This window comes from Anomaloglossus baeobatrachus, chromosome 6 (assembly GCF_048569485.1).
Source record: "Anomaloglossus baeobatrachus isolate aAnoBae1 chromosome 6, aAnoBae1.hap1, whole genome shotgun sequence".
NCBI classification, from domain to species: domain Eukaryota; kingdom Metazoa; phylum Chordata; class Amphibia; order Anura; family Aromobatidae; genus Anomaloglossus; species Anomaloglossus baeobatrachus.
Window position 1 is genome coordinate 90,504,413 of NC_134358.1, and position 13,929 is coordinate 90,518,341.

Sequence of the window (13,929 nt, forward strand, 5' to 3'; positions counted from 1 at the left end):
ATGTGATTTCTATGCTAGATTTGTAATAACTGGCACATCAGATCTTTACAAAAATGTGTCATTTTCATTGCGGGACCTGTGCCTATTCAGTTATATCACTTATATACATGTGAAGACAAGTTCGCTTTCAGAACTGTATTCATTACCAATAGATTTTCAATGATGTGCAATACCTAGAGATCCCATTCTTCTAATACAGGGGACTTTTGATATATTATGTAAAAATCTGAGTTGATGAATTTAGAACCTAAATTATACACTTGAGAGCCTTATATTCTTCTGCATATTTTTGCTTCCGTAAATATAAGATTTATAGAAATGAACAACATTACGGTTTTAGCACTGTATAATGCACAGCCATGGCCGAAAGTGTTGGCACCCTTGAAATTATTCCAGAAAAGCAAGTGTTTCTCCCAGAAAATTATTTCAAATATATTTTTTGTTATACATTTGTTATGTTTTGTTATTTCCTTTCTATTATACATTCATACATTATTTATATATTATTATATATGTATATATATATATGTATATATATAAATAATAATTTCACACAAAACTCAAATGGGTCGGACAAAATTGTTGTACCCCTCAGCTTAATATTTGGTTGCACATCCTTTGGAATAAATAACTGTAATCAATTGCTTCCTATAACCATAAACAAAGATCAACATCTCTGTTGGTTCTCAAGTTCTGTTTTCCCCTTTCTGATCTCCATGTGGCACACACAGACGTAAAATGTAAAGTCAACTTCTCCCCTTTTCATCTTGTTTTTAGGTGTGATCTTCATATTGCCCTCACCTGTTACTTGACACAGATGATTTTGAATGAGCATCACATGCTTGAAACAAAGTTGTTTACCCATAATTTTAAAAAGGTGCCAACATGTGTAATTGCAATAAATTCAAGGGTGCCAACACTTTCGGCCATGACTGTATGCAGTCTTTTTGTGGCTGCAGTAGATATACAGATCTGTGTGTTTCCATGATGTGGTGTTGGATCAGGCAGTCATACTCCCTTCCATTCACCCCTAAAATTAAATTATATTGGGTAACAGGAAGTAGAGAAGAGACCGACAGTGAATGACTGCAAGATTGGCTATTGAGGGCTTTATTCAATTTGTGTCAACAGGTACATGACATGTATAATTTACTAAGCTGAAGGATATTCTTTTTAATAAATACTATTTGCAACACTGTATCAGTGTTTGCAAAATATAGAATTAAACATTATTTCTAAACATCCTTTAGCCATACAGTGCCTTTTAAAAAGTATTCATACCCCCCATGAACTTTCCACATCTTTTCACATTGCATAATATATTTTATGTGATATACAAATACTAAGGGGTACTTTGCACACTATGACATCGCAAGCCGATGGCAAAGATGCCGAGCGTGATAGTACCCGCCCCTGTCGCAGCAGCGATATCTTGTGATCGCTGCCGTAGCGAACATTATCACTACGGCAGCTTCACATGCACTCACCTGCCCTGCGACATCGCTCTGGCCGGCAAACCGCCTCCTTCCTAAGGGAGCGGGTCGTGCGGCGTCACAGCGACGTCACACAGCAGACGGCCAATAGAAGCAGAGGGGCGGAGATGAGCGGGACGTAAACATTCCGCCCACCTCCGTCCTTCCGCATAGCCGGTGTGAGCCACGGTGACGCAGGTAAGCTGATGTTCCTCGCTCCTGCAGCTTCTCACACAGCGATGTGTGCTGCCGCAGGGGAACGAGGAACAACATCGTACCGTCGCTGCAGCGAAATTATGGAAATGTCGGACACTACACTGATGATACGATTACAACGCTTTTGCGCTCGTTAACCCTAGAACGCATACCTGGGGCCTCGCAGGCCTGCTAGGTCATTTGTTTTCTATGGTAGATTGTTATGCTTGCGCGTTCTAGGGTTAATCGTATCAAAAAGGATTTACACACTCTGATATCGACAGCGTCACTTTCGATTTGACCCCACCGACATCACACCTGCGATGTCGTAGTGTGCAAAGTACCCCTAAGTATCAAGTATTTGTAAAATGTAAAGGAAATGATACATGGCTTTCTTACTATTTAATAAATATAAATCTGAAATATGTGATGTGCATTTATATTCAGTTCCCCTGAGTCAGTACTTTGTAGGACCACCTTTTGCTTCAGTTATTGCTGCAAATTTGTTTGTGGTCTGTCTCTAACAGCTTTGCACATCTGGAGACATATATTTCCCCATTCTTCTCTGCACACTAGCTCTAGCTCAGTGAGATTGGATAGAGATGTCTGTCAACAGCAATTTTCAAGTATTGCCTCAAACTCTCAATGAGATTTAGGTCTGGATGTGAGCCATTCACACACATGAATATGCTTTGATCTAAACCTTCCAATGTAGCTCTGTCAGTATGTTTAGGGTTGTTGTTCTGCTTGAAGATGAACCTATACACCAAGTTCAAGTTTTTTGCAGACTCTAACAGGTTTTCCTCCTGGATTGCCCTGTAGCTCAATCCATCTTCCCATTAACTCTGACCAGCCTCCCTGTCTCTGCTGGAGAAAAGCATCCACACAGCATGATGCTTCCACCACCATGTTTGACATTGGGTATGGTGTTTTCAGGGTGATGTGTAGTGTTAGTTTTCTGCCACACATAGTGTTTTGCATTTAGCCCAAAAAGTTCTACTTTGCTTCCATTTGACCAGAGCACCTTCTTCCACATGCTCGCTGTGTCCCCTACATTGTTTTTTTGCAAATTGCCAAAAGGACTTCTAATGGTTTGCTTTCATAAGTTGCTTTTTTCTGATCATTATTCCATAAAGGCAAGATTTGTGGAGTGTAAAATTAATAGTTGTCCTGTGGACAGATTCTCCCATCTGTTCTGTGAATCTCTGCAGCTCCTCCAGAGTGACCACTGGTCTCTTGGCTGCTTCTCTAATTAGTGCTTGAGATGTCAGTTTAGATGGACGGCCATGGCTTGGTAGGTTTGCAGTTGTGCCATAGTCCTTTTATTTTTGGATCATGGATTGAACAGTGCTCTGTGAGATGTTCAGAGCTTAGGCTTTTTTTTTTTTTTATAACCTAGCCCTGCTTTACTGTTTTCCACAACTTTATCACCGACTTGTCTGGTGCGTTCCTTGGTTTCATGATGCTGTTTGATCCCTATGTTCTCAATGTTCTCAAAGAAACCTGAAACCTTCACAGAACAGCTGAGAATAAATTACACACAGGAGAACTCATTTTACTAGTTATGTGACTTCTGCAAGCAATTGGTCACTCAGGATTTTATTTAGGGGTATCAGACTACAGGGGGCTGAATACAAATGCACATCACAATTTTCTGATTTATATGTTTAAAATTCCTAAAAAACCTGTATCATTTCCTTTACACTTCACATATACATGCTAATTTGTGTTGGCATATCACATAAAATCCAAATATAATCCATTTTTCGTTTGTGGGTGTAAAGTGAAAAAATTTGCGAACAATGAATACTTTGTCAAGTCACTGTAAAGGATAATAGTACATGAATTAATAAGTAAGCATGGCACACTTTACTGGACGCAACTCGCCAAGCCAGTAAGATGGCCGCCAAAATGCTTTAAGCTTTGTGAATACTTTCTGGGGCCAACTAATAGAGTACAATAACCAATGATCCCCTGTTACAGAGGTATTCCCATTGCGGACGTTTCTGGCGTATCCTCAGCATGACTGGATTTCAGTACGGTATTTCCCCCTAAGAATGAATACAACGTAAATGTATGTGTGAACATATTCTATAAGTTAAGACATACTATAATCTAATAAAACTGAGTATGCAGTACTTCTACACTTTAATACTAGAGATAAGTGGATCGATTTGTGAGAATACGGTCCATCAGCCAGGTCAGTAGTCTCTGGATGTTGGACAGGAGTTTTGCAAATCTCTTAAACGAAATCTGCTAGCAGGTTTTTGCAATCTGAAGTTCGCATGCTGCAGGGGTTAACTCAAAGATTTCAGCAATGTGTACAGTTTACCTGCAATGTTAGTTTTAGCTTCAAGAGATTATCATTGCCAAACTAGGTCAGCTGGTCTGGCATGCACCCTGCTGTGATTAGCATCTCACTGTCTATAGACAGCCTGATGTGGGCAGTGTTAGCTTTCCCAGCTCTGGTGCATGCTAAATCTAAAATGTCTGATTGTGACAGAACTGATTCAGAGTCTATTTCCCTTAATCACGTTGCTTTCAGATGAGGTAACAAAAAGCTGCTGACAGATTCTCATTAACTTTCCGGATCCCTGGAGTGAGTGGCTTTTGATTAGCTGGGATGGAGCGACGTTGTTTGGGTATCGTAATGATGACATCGCGCTAACCCAGCTAATCAAAAGATATGCTGCTAGTACCGTAAGGTAAGAAATTTTCAAGCCTCGTGTCCAGCAGCCAGAGAAAATTGATTTGGCGGATGGAGTGGAATCTTGCAAATTGATCCTCCAATCCTTTTTAACATGTCACAAGTATGAGTAACTTGCTTCACTTACTTTTTCCATGTGTTACTGCTTTCCCAAAATTCATAGATGATAAAACGAGCCTCGTTGGAAAGCCTCTGAATGGAAACACTGGGGAAGGTAACATAGGGAGTAATGTTTAGTCTTCTATAATTGGATTTATGTATGTACTCTAATGCAGAAATGGCATCTCAGGATTAGGGATTGGCGGACTCGCAGGCAACTGGGATCGGTGGGTTCAACCGGGTTAAAAAAAAAAATCTGGTTTGGGCCCGGAATTGATCCCATATATCTGGCAGCCTGCAGCTGCCCAAGATTGTCGCATCCATTAGATGCGACAATCCCGGAACTTTACTTTGCCACTGCACCAGGGCAATCGAGATGAGCAATCGGGGTAATAAAGGGTAAATAACAGATCACAGCTGCCACTAAGCCCTAGATTAGTAATGGGAGGCGTCTATGAGACCCCCACTACTAATCTGTAAGTGAAAATAAATAAACACAAAACACCCATAAAATCCTTTATTTGAAATAAAATACAATAAACCCACCCTCTACCACCCCTTTGTGAACCCCCAAAACACCGCCCCCTGTGAGCTTCAGGCAGAGAAGGAGCTGTGCGATGAGAGGTGAAGTCACTCAGGTTATTTGCGGTTACAGCTGGAGGTTCCCATGGTCCTCCACCTGTGATCGCAGGTAACCTCACCTGAGGTCACTCAGTTCCTTGAAATCATCTGAGGTCAGGTTATCTGCGATCACAGGTTGAGGACCATGGGAACCTCCAGCTGTGACCGCAAATAACTTAAGTGACGTCACCACTCATCGCACAGCTCGGTCTCTGTTTGAAGCTCACAATGGGCTGTCATGTTCTATGGCTGCGTGCTGTCACTTCAGAATTGCAGGTGGAATCATTGGGAGACCTTGTGTGGATTATATCGGACCTGGGTGGGTGTTTTGGTCGTTAATAATGGGGTGAAAGAGGGTGTTTTTTTCATAATATAGAGGAGACACATTGTCACAGCAGCTGGGAGCACGTCTGACTGCAACTATTCACGGACTCTAGGACTGCTGGTGGGCGGGGGAAGCAGTGAATATGTATGAAGCTAATGAGCGGCCTCAGAAGCAGAATGAATGGCCCCGGAAGCAGGTACATCCGCTCTGGAGACTCGGTAAGTATAGCATGCCTGCTTTATTTTTCTTTTTCTTTTATTACCCGAGTTGCCAAACCCGGATCATTACCCGGAGTTCCTTGAGAATTCCGGGGTCAGGTACTTTGAACCGGTGTGGATCCTGACTTTTATAGTCTGGGTCTGCTCATCACTACTCAGGAGCTTTACATGTCCACACCATTTTTGGGTCTACAGATCTGTCTGCTTACCGGTGACCCCAGGGAGCAGCTCTGCGTATACAGCCTATGTTTGCCTGCCGGGCCAGGGAATTTGAGGACAATCAGAAAGGTGTGTGCACCGCAATAAGCACAGCACGGGGATGTGCTGTGCTCATTGACAACCAGCCCTCTTTACGTGGTAAGCGCAAAGCTTTTAGAGCTGATTCATATGGCTAATTGTGTAGCATGTGGAAAACTACATGCATTTTCCTACAGATTTCGGAGGGTTTGTATCCAATAGCCACAGGGATCTCAGGGTTAAAACACCATCTTTATTAATGTACATTCTGTGTACAACTAGACAGTGTCATGATTAAGGGCATTTTTTGTGCCCGAAACGCTTAGACCTTGTCTACTGCTTTTCACTATGGTTTATACGTTTTTGTACTTTTTTTGTAATGTTGGAACATTAATAAAGGTGGAGTTTTCTCATCATTGAATATTCCATGTCTTGAGGGGCACTGGACCCACTTTTCACTTTCCAGCTCCATTGACATTTTGCCTATGGGAGGGATTGTTTTATGGTGGCCACTGTGGCTATCCCTGGTTTTTAAAAGTACTGTGGTTGTCCCACAGTTTATGTGGTGCCACCATAGATGTCACTTTTCACAGAGAAGCCACTTTGACTTACTACTGCTATCGAATTTCTAAATACTTTGTAGCAAAAAACTTCAACTGGCTTTAAAAACATTGTCCTCCTTCATTACTTAAAGGGAATCTGTCAGCAGGGTTTTGCTATGCAATCTGAGAACACCATAATGGAGGGGCAGAGAACCTGATTCCAATGATATGTCACTTACTGGGCTGTCATTCTTATATAAACCCTGTTTTCTTTGCTGCAGATCTGGCAGAGTTCAGAATGCTGAGCTCTGTATAACCCCGCCCACACCACTGGTTGGCAGCTTTCTGTGTACTCTGTATATTGACAGAAAACTGCTAATCACAGGTCGAGACTTGGCTATGCACAGCAGGAGAACTACAGTAGGTGGCATGAGGCAGCTAGTCCTGTAGCCATAATCTCCTGTTTATTGCAAAACACAGCCTAGTATGTGACACACACTGGAAACAGGGTCTCTGTCCTGATATCATGCTGCGCTCAGATTGCAAAGCAAAATCCTGCTGACAGATTCCCTTTAAAGCTGCAGTTCTGTCCCCATTTCCTTACTGGTATTGGTGGAAATTCTTTATAAATGGTAGGATGTCATGTCTGGAAATGAACATTACTCCTGCTCTTGATCAAAATGCTAATATGACGTACGACAGATGCACAATACTTACTGTAAACAGCCTGTCTCACTGTTAACAGACTCCACGTAATGTTTTAGGGAAAGTCGGAATTCTTCCAGCTCCTCGGTTATCACAGAGAGCTGCCGCTGAACAATCATTATGTGCTAAGGAATCGGAAAAGATTGACATCATTTCACAATCGCATAAAGAAGGAAGCATTAATCACAGATACTTTGTTAGAACAAGCTCAACTAGAAGACAAAAGGGCTCGGAGGATCATTTCTATGCGCCTCGCTGACACATGTAGATCTGCTGCTGGAAATTTTTTGGAGCATGAACAATCCACAATTTTCTCTTTAATTTTAAATGAGCACTTGTTCTAAGGCCGGGCGTTAATTCCTTTTCTTTTAATTCCTCATTTTATATATTTTTTTATATCTTTTTCACAGTTCACTCATAAATTTATAAAGAGATGGATAATTGCTCTGACACTGACATCTCTATTAAGGGCTGAATTAATGTCACAATTCTAATCTTCAGAAGTTTTATTTTAGATTGGAAATTGATCTAAAGGCTAGCCACAAAAATGGGGATGAGCTGCAATACCGAACACAACCCACTGACAAAAGGGGCGCTGTTGCTGGTAGAAGCAGACACCTTTTTTTAATCCTGGGAGGATTAAGGCCGGTGTCACACTTGAGAGTGCCTTGCATGTATCTTGCGCGAGTCTCGCGTTGCATCACCAGACACAGACTCACACTCTGCTTACAGGAGCGGGTCGGTTGCATGTATCTCTATGCAGCTGAGACACTCCTGTCCGGAGAGTGTGTGGTCGTGACGGGTGATACAACGCGAGACTCGCGCAAGATACACGAGAGGCACTCGCAAGTGTGACTCCGGCCTTATAGTTGTAACCTGCCCAGGAAAAATAATCTGATACTTGGGGCAGGAAACACGGACATCTGTCTTAGGCTATGTGCCCAGGCTGCGGAAAATTTGCCGCTATTTTTTTACGGAATTTCCGCGGTTTTCTCAAAAATCAGCAGTACAGCGAGTCCCCAGCCATTTCTATGGCATTTTGGAACTGCTGTGCCCATGCTGCCGTTTTTTCCGCAGCGGAAATAGTGCGGATTTCCCTGCGGAAAAATCTGCAGCATGTCAATTATTCCTGCGGATTTTTCCGCACGTTCCCATACTTACCCGCCTTGATTGAAGACACCGGAGTCACTTCCTCCAGTGCAGAGGAACGCGGTGGAGCCAGGAGCGGGAGGTGGACGGGGCCTGCACGTGCTCCGGTCATGTGATAGCCAGAGCTAGTCCAGGCCCGCCCACCTTCTCCGGCAATGTGCAGACAGACATGGCTGGAAAGTGAAGTGCTGCGTTATGGAGGTAAGTATGAACGCCCCGATCACTGCAGCACTTGTTCTGCATTGAGGATGCAGTGCCGAAGCCATGGTACTGTATCCTCAATGCAGAATGCCCGCAGTAGTGTGTCAGTTTTTACCATCACTCTCATCTGTTTTAATTGCATATGAAAAGGTTTCTGAAGCTTCTTCGAAGAAACAAACATGAAAATTGGACAGCACTGGGATGCAACTAAGTTGGTGTCACAATGTGAGTGTAGGATAGCGAGGGACTAGGGGTTCCTATGCTATCCCTGACCTCCATATTACCCCTGATGGTGGTGACGCCAGAGTCCCGTGCCTTACTATACTCCTGAATAAAGCTGATCTGTTACCTGTCTCCCTGAAGGATCAGGAGTGTGATGGAAACACAGATGAGGCAGACAGAGATAACAGAAACTCAGTCACACTGCACACTCACAGGAATAAACAGAATGAAACTAAAGGAAAAAGCAAGAGAAGTAATGCAGCGACAAAAGGACAACAAGGGTTCACACCACAACTGTTCACAGCAATAATTTCACAATTACCAGTAAGCCTTGTTAAATTCACCTCTGCAGGCCAGGTATAGACAAGCTATAGCTGGCACCAAAAGAACAGTGCAGCCAGCATAAATAAAAGGAAAGTGAGCATGTCTGGCTCTCCCATAGCATATGACTAATGATAAAATTAGAAAACAGAAGTGCTGATAGGGTCTTATCAGATAAACAGAGGAGAAATGTATAACAGTATACACTCACCTAATGTGGTTGTTAGAGTCACAACCACCACAGATAGCATGAAAATATGGCGGCTGCCGCAGCCCCACGTGGATGAGTCTTCAAACCAGAAGAGGAGAAGGGGTTAACGCCGCGCATTCACCAGAAAAGATGTAGAATTGTTGATAAATTAATAAATATTTTATTCCATAGGTCTACGCATTTCGAGATATGACGCCTCTTCCTCGGGACCAGAATATCACATGTACATCAGATGTATTGTTGATATTCTGGTCCTGAGGAAGAGGTTTCATACCTTGAAACGCGTAGACCTCTGGAATAAAAGATTTATTAATTAATCAACAATTCTACATCTTTTCTGGCGAATGCGCAGCGTTAACCCCTTCTCCTCTCCTGCTTTGAAGATAGCATGTGACTAAAGAAGCAGATTTCTCTGATAAGATATGTTACAAAGTTGTTTATTTTCATGTGTACTATTGATTTATGAAATAAAATTAAAATGACGGTTACAATTTGATGTTAGACCTTGTGTTAAAATTTCAAGATGGTGATATGGGGAAAAAAAGTGTTAAAAAATGTTTAAAAAAATATATTTATAAAAACCTGATTTAAATCATAGGTGATTTTCCGAATGACAAATTCATGATGGGATGCAGGGGTAAAATTAGGGAGAATTTAGGAAGCTGTTTATAGAGCTAATGAAGGCTTTTTGCATTTCTTATGGATATTTCCTTTAACGCCCTATTTGATATACCGGGCTCACTAGAGACCGATGTGGTTTACATGATGTGCAAATAATGCCGAATTTCTGGGGATTGCTTGTGCAGAATATTAAACATAATGCTATTCTTATATGTGAAGGAGAAATAAGTTGACATTTGAACATAATACATTTAAGGAACAAAACATCAAAAGGTGAAGAAGCCGAGAGAACGGCTCCAACACAAGTTCTGAAAAGGTCATGGATCTCCTGCGACTATTCATCCTCTGGAGGTTTCTACTTCTTTTTCTCCCTTGACTTTCCATATACTCTGCCCAAAAGCCATTGCAAAATAAATATCATCCAGTGTTTTGATTCACAGTTTAGAAAACCCTTGACTAGCCAAATAAATGAATGCACTTCTGGTTAAACTATATATGGTTACCCTATTGTGCAAAGAAGGGAATAACGGTAATAATAAAAAGAAACCCTCATATGTTTCATATAGAAAAGCGCAAAACGCCAAAAAACTAAATACAAACTTGGCCAGAAAAAAGGATAAAGGATTGGAAACAATGCCAGGATACAATTAATACCTTTATTCAGTTTGTTGCAAAAGAGGAGATCAGATTTAATTAATTGGAACTAATTAATTAATTAGAAATAAGACTCGTGTCCCCACCTCATCAGTGCACACATGACTTTAAAAAGACTATGAATGGCGGATTGGATTCTTACAAAGGTCGGTTTTATTCTATGGTCTTTGTCCATCATGGCAAAGACATGAGAGCTGTCGCAGTAAAGGCCCCATTACACGCAACGACGGATCTAACAATATATCGCCGGGGTCACGGATTCTGTGGCATACATTCGGCATCGTTAGCTACGTCGTTGCGTGTGACACCAACGAACGAGCGTTAACGATGGAAAATACTCACCTTATCGTCCATCGTTGACACGTTGTTCATTTTCAAAAAATCATTGATTGTGGAGGACGCAGGTTGTTCATCGTTCCTGAGGCACCACACATCGCTATGTGTGAGACCTCGGACCCGACGAACTACAGCTTACCTGCGGCCGCCGGCAATGCGGAAGGAAGGAGGTGGGCGGGATGTTACGTCCCGCTCATCTCTGCTCCTCCGCTTCTATTGGGCCGCTGAGTGACGTCGCTGTGACGCCGAACGTCCCTCCCCCTTCAGGAAGAGGATGTTCGCCGCCCACAGCGAGGTCGTTTGGAAGGTAAGTACGTGTGACAGGGGTTACCGACTTTGTGCGACACGGGCAACAAATTGCCCGTAACGCACAAACGATGGGGGCGGGTGCGATCGCACAGGCGATCGCATGATAAATCGATGCGTGTAACGGGATATTAAAATGGAAATGTTATCACCAAGCAAAAGCAGTCTAGAAGCGTACAAAACTATCTCCAAAGATCTTAGCAACCTGGCTTCATCATTTTGAAATACTAATAAGGATGAGCAAACCTGTGGCTGTTCGGGCTCACTTGGTTCAGCCAAACTGTAGTTAAAAGTTCAGTTAGGTATCCGAACTTGACCCGAACCCCATAGAAGTCAATGGGGACCTGAACTTTGGTGCTGTAAAATGGCAAGTAAGAGCTAGGGGGTGCAAAATGGGGTAAGAGCAAGACAATTACCCTGCAAACAAATATGGATAGGGAAATGACTTAAATGGATTCTATTACCATAGCAATCATGGTTAATTATGAAGTAAATTAGTAAAATAAACATTTTAAAAGTGCCCCCACAGAGCTTGTTTTCAGAGTTCCCCCACCGAGCCAACATTTTAAAGGCCCCTTTACACACAGCAACATCGCTGTAACGTCAGTGGTTCTATGACGTAATAGTGACCTCCCCAGCAACATTACAGTGTGTGACACGCATCAGCAACCTGGCCTCCGCTGTGAGGTCGCTGGTCGCTACAAATCTTTCAGAACCATTTTTTGGTCCTTTGTTTCCCGCTGCGCAGCATGCATCGGTGTGTTTGACACCGTAACAATGACATCGTTAGCGACTTAGAACCCAGCGTGCTATAGTGTCCCCTGCTGTGTGACACGTCCCCAACGACCAGCGAGGTCGTTCTGCATGTCCGTATCGCTGCTGCGTCGTTGGCCAGATCTGCCTGTTTGACAGCTCACCAGCGACTTTCCAGCGATCCCGGCCAGGTTGGGATCGCTGGTGGGATTGCTAGAAAATCTCAGTGTGTAAAGGGGCATTAAGAGTGCTGCCACAGAGCCTGTTTTCAGAGGTCCCCCACAGAGCAAACAAAACTCCTTTAAAATGACATAGAATAAAAAAAAATAATCTTAAACCAGGAGGCAGAGATCTAAGTGGAGGAGGAAGTAGAGGTGGACGTGGTGGTGTAGATGGAAGAGGTGGAGGAGGTAGAAAACAATGTTTTTATCTTTAATTTGGGGAGCCCCAAAAATATTGGGAATGGCAAATAGAACAAACAAACTACGGTTGAGTATAACAATGGCTGGATGTGGCTAGTATATTTCTCTAATCAGCCAAAAGGTACTGACAAGTCCCATAAGTTCCGCTTCTGGTTCATTTAAGTGAATGTGAGCTTGCCCGTGTTGGCTATGGACAGACGGCTGCGCCTGCTAAACACACATTCCAACAGTAAACTTGCTGCAGGATAGGTCAGCACCTCAAGGCGTAAAGGGTAAGTTCAGACTATGTGTCCAATTTGGAGACCCATCACTCAGTATGCGGAGAAGTGTGGACACATACTCTTCTACCATGTTGTCGAAATGCAGCCTCCTGCTAAAATAGACCGTATCAGATGGTGGTGCGGGATGTTGTAGCTTGGTGAGGAAGTTTTTCTACATTTTGGTCAGGCTCTCTTTCAAGGTAGTGCCAATGCCACAGCTGCATTGGTGACTTCTTCCTACTCCTCTGCCCTGTGCTTACACTGTGTCCCCACTGTCAGGTGGTAACGCCGTCAGTAGTGCATCTACCAGAGTGCGCTTGTATTTCTGCATTTTCTGATCGCACAACACTGACGGAAGTAAGGATGGTGCGTTGTCCTTGTAGTGGGGATCCAGCAGGGTGCCCACCAGTAATCAGCACTGGTAAGAATCCCACAACTCGGCGGTTGTTGTCCAAGCACTGTAGCATCAATTTGCGTGTGCCAGGCTGCCCAAAGTCAAACGGTCCTCTGAATCCCCCCAGCCACGCTCCAGTGATGCCCGTGAGCTGCTATGGGTGCCACCTTGATACAGGAACCCTTTCGATCCATGTGTGGATGACTGGCGTGATAATTGTGTGAATGGTCCCTGTTCCTCCTCTTCCTGCTGTGCCACCACCTCATCCATCATCGCCTCAACAAGTTTTTCAAGGAGGCATAGAAGAGGGATAGTAACGCTGATGATGGAGTAATCAGCACTGGCCATATTCGTGGAGTACTCGAAGCAGCACTACATGGCACACATGTCCCGCATGGAGGCCCACTCATTGGTCTTGAAGTGGTGTTCTGCAGAGCGACTTACCCGTGCGTGCTGTAGCTGAAACTCCACTATCGCCTGCTGCTATTCACACAGTCTCTCCAGCAAGCATATAGTTGTGGGTACGTCACATATGAGGTTGTGAGCGCAAAGGCAGAAGTTATACTGCAACGCAGACAGGCGAGCAGCAGCAGAGTGAAAATACTGAAAGCGAACACAGTAGGCCTGCACTTTCATCAGCAGCTCTGACATCTCAGGGTAATTTTTCAGGAACCTTTCTTTGTACCACCAAGTTCAGCACAGGCTCCAGGCAAGGGATCTGCCTCAAACTGGCTAGGCTGAGAACTGGTATGAGATTTTGCCTGTTATCATACACCACCAGGCCGGGCCTGAGGTTCAGAGGCACCAATCACTCATCGGTCTGTGGTTCAATCCACGTCTACAGCTCCTGCATGGTGTGGGAGTTTCAGAATAGCCTGCTGTTGTTTCCAACTGGCTGTGCAGAAGTTGGTCTTGCAGGTGTTACGCTGACTGGATGAGGAGGTGGTTGAGGAAGTGG

The 13,929-nt window shown here is 43.5% G+C and overlaps 1 protein-coding gene across 1 annotated transcript in view; it reads right to left on the reverse strand.

Moving 5' to 3' along the window:
- The window catches only part of NECAB1 (N-terminal EF-hand calcium binding protein 1), a 355,641-nt gene that overhangs the window by 17,395 nt on the left and 324,317 nt on the right, over positions 1-13,929 (reverse strand). Inside the window, exons 10-11 of the mRNA XM_075353101.1 lie at positions 7,134-7,246; positions 4,502-4,579 (exon numbers count right to left, since the gene is read on the reverse strand). Coding sequence (XP_075209216.1) covers positions 4,502-4,579; positions 7,134-7,246 — 191 coding nt within the window. The remainder of the gene's footprint in view (positions 1-4,501; positions 4,580-7,133; positions 7,247-13,929) is intronic.